The sequence below is a fragment of the Diaphorina citri genome, unplaced genomic scaffold (assembly GCF_000475195.1).
Source record: "Diaphorina citri unplaced genomic scaffold, Diaci psyllid genome assembly version 1.1 scaffold1913, whole genome shotgun sequence".
NCBI lineage: Eukaryota > Metazoa > Arthropoda > Insecta > Hemiptera > Psyllidae > Diaphorina > Diaphorina citri.
The window spans coordinates 29623-37042 of NW_007379339.1; the positions used below are offsets into that span (position 1 = coordinate 29623).

The following is a 7420-nucleotide window of genomic DNA, read 5'->3' on the forward strand; positions in this document are numbered from 1 at the left end:
CATCCAAAGTTCCAATTGAATGGGTAAGAGGCAGGCGACCAAGAAAGATGGACTCTAGGCGACATGTTCCTGAATAAAAGGTAATGAAGTAAGCGACGGACTATGTATTCGACTACATGTCTGTCGATCGACGGTTGGCCATAAAAGCACTTATCCATATCTAATATAAAAATAAAGTCTTTTACCAACAAGCTGGCCCGTCCCTCCGGGAATTTTTTAGCCCGTAGTTTATTCGAAATGCCGTGATTAGAGAAAATCAGTACCGTATGTACCCAAACCTAATTTGTTAATATTCAGCGTTATTACATTCCTTGATTGATTTTTGATTTACTTACATGGTAATGATTTAAAATCAAGACTAGCGAGCCCGTTTCTCTTTCAACTTTATTCCCAATATAGAGGCGATTCAAGTAACACCCAATCCATTTATTGGCCTTGCCGCGTAGCTTAACATAGGTGACGCTAAAACCGGTCTTAAATGATCGACACTGAAGTTACCTATCAAAACTTTTCTCGCTTTGAGTTCATAGGTCGTCGCGACAAATTTCGAGATCAGAGCTCATTAGTGTTAGAAAAGTGAAAAAAAACCCCCAAAAAATTTTTTTTTTTTTTTTTTTTTTTTTTTTTTTTTTTTTTTGGATTTTTGGCTTTATGGTTTTTTGGACAAATTTTGCACCACCATTTTCGTGATCCTGGTAAAAAGACCTTTAATTTGATATATAGGTCGACCAGGTTTGGATAAGTGCTTCTATGGGAACAGACCGACCGACAGACAGACCGACAGACGACACCGAAGGGAATACAATAGTCCGTCCACTATACCTTTTTATTACTATTGTAATAATAAAGGAAGGACGGACTAAAAATTGACTTTTTGATTATTGTATTTCATTGAAAACAGCACGAAAAGATCGGTTGCTAGCTTCACTTTAATGTCGTATTGAAATGAGAGTAAAAACAAAATGGCTATTTCTATTCAAACTTAGGCTAGTCCTAAACTTTGACTCCATTTATCTCAAAACGCTTTTTTTTAACTTATTCCGCTCTGCCTCTTAGAAATTCAATTTACAGTCTATCCCAGACATACTCCACCTGCGCAAATTTTTATCGATAGTGGGATTCGAACCCGGGACCTTCTGCTCAATTCTTGTCCGTTTTGGGCGGCATCCAAAACCGGAGGGACGGACCCAGCTTGTTTTTAACTTAGTCCGCTCTGCCTCTTAGAAATTCAATTTACCTACAGGCTATCCTAGACATACTCGTACTCCACCTGCGCAAATTTTTATCGATAGTGGGATTCGAACCCGGGACCTTCTGCTCAATTCTTGTCCGTTTTGGGCGGCATCCAAATAAAGTGCCTCAGCTCATGCCGGATCTCATTCCAACGCTTCCTATCAGCCGGCACCTTGGCCGTGGTAGTCACACAGTCGGGCCGGTTCGGGAAGTTGATTTCGCCGGCCTTCCGCTTTGCGTCCCAATAGGCGTAGTGGTCGAAGGAGATGTCCATGGTGAGATGGTCGGGGTGGACGTACTCCTCGTAGTATTCAGGGAGGAGCGTGGGTCGCCTGTAGATTTGGATGTTCTCCTTCCACGACCAGTTGGGGTCGCTCAGACGGTCTTGACCTGCAATGCGAAGGGAATTAGAAGATGAGGTCACGGTCACGGTTAGCTGGACGATCTCCAGAGATATCAGAGATGATCTTTAGAATAAGCATAGATAGGAGAATGGATAAAATGTATATTGTAAATTTAAAAAATAAATAAAGTCATATATTCAAATCAAATCAAATCATATCAAGCGTGTAATAAAATCGATGGTTTTCTTATTAATATTGGTCTACCCCAAAATCCTAAATAATGAAAAGGGAATAAAAAAAAAGGTTGTTTTCCGATCGCTACGAATAACTAGAGCGAACCAACCTTTCACAACAGAAGGGGATACAGTTAGCCCAGTGGTAACGCGCTTGCTTGCCATGCAGAAAGTTCCGGGTTCGAATCCCACATCGACAAAAATTTGTACTCGTTTTTCGATTGCAAATATCTCAACGGGTTACTTTCTGGTGTTCTCGTGTTGACCCAGCACCTAAATAGGAAGTATTGTGTCTCTTATTGCCCATCTGATGAGGGACATACGGGATGGGCATGTTACGACACAGACAACTGTTTCACTCACCGTAATCTCCATACTGGTAGTGTTTCACCGTGACGTGTGTCATTCTGTCTCGCGGATGAGAGAATGTATCACCACAGATGAAACACCAGGTACTGTTTTTCAGATGGTCCTGCAGGCGCGGCAGCTCGAGGTTCTTCCGAATCCGTTCCTGGAGCAGGTCTTGATCTAGAAAAGGGTTAGGTAGAGTGCAAAATCAATCAATCAATCAATCAATCAGAAAATCAAATCGGAAATTTATTTGTGTTAAAGCAAGAGCCTTACTAAATGTCTCCTTTGAAATCAAACTAAGGCCTAGCTTTTAGGAAAAACAAACCATGCTAATGAATAGACCAGGGTCGATGGTCTAGAGCAGGGGTTTCCAACTTCTGTGTGTATGCGGGCCACATGCTACACTGGCAGGTACTTCGCGGGCCACATACACAGGGGAGCAGGCCTGTACCCAGGATTTTCTCGAGGGGATGGGGGTAGATGCTCCATTTTTGGAGTCAATCCCACAGAAAAATCGAGTCTGAGGCGGGCCACTCTTAAAGCTTTGCGGGCCACTCTTAAAGCTTTGCGGGCCACAAAAATGGTCTGGCGGGCCACATGTGGCCCACGAGCCGCTAGTTGGAAATCGCTGGTTTAGAGTCTAGCCTAGGGTCGAGGGTATATGGTATCTGTTTTGGACGCGCATTAAGTTTAGTTATCAATTTTATGACCCTACCGTATCGCGCATTTAATGTTTTTTTTTCTACCTAATTTAATAAGAGAAATATTTCATTGTTATTCTTGAAGTTATGACGAATAAAATTCAATATTATGGATTAAAAGCTCCTTTATTTATTGTTTTTATGTTATATTTCAGGCAAAAAAAACCTTCTCGTGGATTTTATCCATCCGATTTTTTTCCAAATATCCTGTGGGCAATGTAATTTAAATGAGATTGTTCCCACTACACACGACACGATTTTTTTCTGAACGACAAGTGGGAACAGGCCTTTGCATTATTTCTCTAGTCTTACTACCCCTTGAAAAACTCTGTGGTTGGATGGAAGAGCTCGCTTTGAAGAATCCTGCCACACTATTAAGCTAAATAAACCTATTCAAATAAGAATACAATAGACGATGACACATAGATGGTACAAAGAAATGGGTACAAAAGAATAGTTTTTTCTTTTTACATTGGTCGTTTGAGGGGGGGGGGGGGGAACATGCAAGAAAACAAACAATCAGACAAACAAAGAAAAAAAAGAAACAAACAAAGAAAAAAACAAGCAAGCAGGCAAGAAAACAAACAAACAGGCAGACAATCAGTCAAACAAACAAACAAACAAACAAATAAAAAAAAAATGCCACCCAATTTCTGGACGTGACAATTGCCGTACCAATCACTCATGTTAAATCCGGTGACAAACGGTTGAGGCGGTGTAAACATATCCTTGCTCAGCGTCAGGTTATACTTGCGGTTGTAGAACGCGATCTCATCGGATTTGTACCGGTAGTACTTGTTGTACGCGATGTCCGCGTTTGTGAAATCCGGATGTTCCGGATTGTCAAACGGATGAATCAGGCCGTCCAACGTTGTATCTGGTGTGGTCGGAAACTTGGTGGTCTTCCAACCTGAAGAGAAGAGAATTTTGTTTAGTTTGAGATAATGGTCAAGTACGATATCATACATATTTCTAGACATGGTCTTCAGTCAAGTGAAGACCATGTCTAGAAATATGTATGAAGAGAAGAGAGAAAGGTGATTAAAAAGAGGAAAAAAAAGGCCATCTTGAATATTTCGAGTACCAATTGGAATTAGGTAAAATGCAAACCAGCCTAGCTAGCTGGCAGTTTACAAAGGGTTCTCTCTGCTTTTAAAGAATAAGCACAAGTCTTCACAATGGTTGACTGCAGTTCAGGACGAGCCAATCAAACATGGCTAGAGACCATCACCCCGGTGTATGGCAGATGCAAAAAGATATCCTTTCTTTATTCTGCCATCACCATTCGGCTACAGCTGAAGCCGCTACAACAACAACTTTCGTCATTCGTCTCGACTTACTGTAGTATTTCTCAAAGAAGGTCAACTCTTTCGATTCGTCCGGCCAGTCGAAGTGCTCAGTAGGCATGGTTCCATTCTTCATATCCCCTCCATCACTCATGGGGGGCCATTTGACATCATCATTGTACACTTCGTCTTTGAGGCGGTCCATGGCGGCTTGGTCTATGGCATGTTGCCGCAACTCGGCGCTGTTGGGCGGCTGTGTAATCAGGAAATAGTCCGGATCTTGTACCGCGTCTGACGAAGAAAAAAGGGAAATCTTTGAAAACAAGGTCGGGTGGATTTCAAACACAACTTCAAGTCTTTTGACAGTTTCATTTGTTATTAATGTTATTATTAAACTACAAACTCCGAGTTAAAGCGCCTCAAAGAAAGAAGAAGAAAGAAACTATAAAATCCAAAGTCCTTATGCCTTCAGTATGACCTAGATTCCTAGAAGTTCTTTTTTTTTTTTTGAAGAGGTTTGACAGAGGGAACTGTAACTGCTATGGTCTTATCGTCCCGAAATCGAAGAGAGAAGGAAGACGTTAACTAAAGAGCTAGAATGTACAATACGAGATGTACATCAGTTCTTACTGGCGTTGGAAAATGATCATTTACTATTGAGCAGAAATGGTAAGGCCCGTCTTACGTTAAAAGCGAAGACACTCTATACTCTATCATTTTAAGTATCTAAATATGAAAATAACTTTTACTCTTCACTGGTTTTCGTTCCGTTCCGTTCCTTTCCTTAAAATGAACCTTCACAAAGTTACTAAGTCTACCATCAATACACTCTATCATTGTCATAGATTCATAGAAGAATAGAGAAAAGCCAGCCTAGTTAGCTTGGGTTGGTAGCGCGTCTGCCTTGTAAGCGCCAGGCCGCGGGTTCGATTCCCGCCCGGGGAGGATTTCATCCTGAACGGATAAGGTTCGTTCTCGGAACGGCTCGCTTTCTCCTATCCTGTCTTCCTTCTTCAAACACAACTTCAAGTCTTTTGACAGTTTCATTTGTTATTATTAAACTACAAAATCCGAGTTAAAGCGCCTCAAAGAAAGAAGAAGAAAACAAGCAGGGTCCGTCCCTCCGGGAATTTTGTAGCCCGTAGTGATTAGAGAAAATCAGTACCTATGTACCTACCTTCCTATCCTGTCTTCCTTCTCATAGTCAAATTTTACAGTGACGTTAAATCCCTTTGAAAAAATCTACACATGCTTTTACATTTTCCAGATAAGCTTACTCCAGACGTGAGGAAAGCCCGGGAGGATAAGCTGAAAGATAAAATCCTCATCGCTAAAGACATTCTACATAAGCTGAAACTATACAATATTCTGGACAAGGCTTCTAGTTGTGATACGGGCAAATTCCGAGACAATGACGATAGTATGGCCAAGAAAACTAAAGGTAAGACCATTCATTTATTATTATTAGCTTGGTAGTTAGCGCGTCTGCCTTGTAAGCGCTAGGCCACGCGCTCAAGCCCTCTTTCTGCCTTTGAGAACACCGAAAAGTAACCCGTTGACGTATTTGCAATCGAAAAACCGAGTACAAATTTTTGTCGATGGTGGGAATCGAACCCGGGTCCTTCTGCATGGCAAGCAAGCGCATTACCACTAGACCAACCGTGCCCCCACGCTTTAGCCTCTCACACTCCTTCGTTTGACTTTGGTGACATCCAAATGTTCTCAATTGAATGGGTAAGAGGCAGAGCGGACCAAGATAATGGGACTACATGTCCTAATTCGACAGTCCAAATAAAGCACTAATATCTAATAAAAATAAAGTCCAACAAGCTGGGCCCGTCCCTCCGGGAATTTTTTAGCCCGTAGTTTATTCGATCGTGATTAGAGAAAATCAGTACCTATGTACCTACCTAATTTGTTTAATATTCAGCTTATTATCATTCTTGATTTGATTTTTTGATTTTACTTTCATGTAATGATTTAAAATCAAGACTAGAGCCCGTTCTCCGGATAAAATCCGCCCCAGGCGGGAATCGAACCCGCGGCCTAGCGCTTACGAGGCAGACGCACTACCAACTAAGCTAACTAGGCTGGCTCCTAGAAGTTCTGTTACTCTTTTCTCTTCTTCTATTTTTTGGCTTCTAATTGATACCAGAAATAGAACTAGGGGAAGACTTATGGGCTATTATGTGCTCCAAAATTTCGGAGTCTGTCCTACAGTGAGAAAAATGAAGCTCGAGGAGAGGGGAGCAGGCGCTCTCGGCCCCCTAAATACAGCCCTGATTTTTAGTCCGTCCTTCCTTTATAATTACAATAGTAATAAAAAGGTATAAGGGACGGACTATTGTATTCTCACTTACTCAGTCCGTATGGGGTCGTGATTTTCCCTTTCTTGATCAGCGCCTGTCTGCGCTTCTCATCGCGCTCCGCAAGTTTAGCGCGTATCTCCTTAATCTTCTCTTCGTGCGCGTTCATTTTGTCCACCATTTTGGCGCGCCGCTGTTGGAATTTCTCTTCGCTGCTGCTCAGCGTTGTTGGCGCGGGATTTACGCATGCGCACGACAAGAGAAGCGTGGAAACAACGCACGCGGCGTGGAGTTTCATTGCGGACTTGGTTTTCGGATCCGATTTTTGCAGTCTCTATCTCAACTTTGGAACTACCTATTGGAGATTTCGAATTTCGGCCGCAAGAGCCCTTCTTAGGCCGTCCACTGGTCCCTACTTTTTAGAACGTCTCTTGACTTGGGCGGTCATTTCGACCGTCTTGAAAAAAAAAAAGAGAGAGAGAAGAAGAAGAAAGAAAAGAAAATGGGAGTAGAATGAGCTCGAAAATTTCAAAATTGAAACGCTGTTGGAATGTCGAGCCAGCACACAACATACAAAAAAAAAACAAACAAACAAACAAGCAGACATAAAGAAAAAACAAGCAAGAAAACAAACAATCAGACAAACAAAGAAAAAAAGAAACAAACAAAGAAAAAAACAAGCAAGCAGGCAAGAAAACAAACAAACAAATAGACGGGCAGAAAAGCAGTCAAACAAACAAACAAATAAAAAAAATGCCACCCAATTTCTGGACGTGACAATTGCCGTACCAATCACTCATGTTAAATCCGGTGACAAACGGTTGAGGCGGTGTATTTGGGGTCGCTCAGACGGTCTTGACCTGCAATGCGAAGGGAATCAGGAGATGGGCGCGTGTTTCGTATCGTGTTGTTGATGGACTTAAACTTGACTTATGTAAAATGTAAATGTAAATGCAGTTTCTTTGT

General features: G+C 41.8%; 2 protein-coding genes across 2 annotated transcripts; both read right to left on the reverse strand.

Moving 5' to 3' along the window:
* Positions 1 to 908: 908 nt before the first annotated feature.
* Positions 909 to 2350, reverse strand: LOC103517625. The gene is made up of 3 exons (XM_026829652.1): positions 2174 to 2350; positions 1305 to 1623; positions 909 to 1126 (listed from the first exon to the last, which is right to left on the reverse strand). The coding sequence occupies exons 1-2, from the start codon at positions 2214 to 2216 to the stop codon at positions 1319 to 1321; spliced, it is 348 nt and encodes a 115-aa protein (XP_026685453.1). The 5' UTR covers positions 2217 to 2350; the 3' UTR covers positions 909 to 1126; positions 1305 to 1318.
* An 886-nt stretch (positions 2351 to 3236) lies between these two features.
* On the reverse strand, positions 3237 to 6936 carry LOC103517629. The gene is made up of 4 exons (XM_026829654.1): positions 6509 to 6936; positions 4203 to 4439; positions 3489 to 3772; positions 3237 to 3251 (listed from the first exon to the last, which is right to left on the reverse strand). Exons 1-4 carry the CDS (start codon positions 6750 to 6752, stop codon positions 3237 to 3239), a joined length of 780 nt encoding a protein of 259 aa, XP_026685455.1. The 5' UTR covers positions 6753 to 6936.
* Between the last annotated feature and the right edge of the window lie 484 nt (positions 6937 to 7420).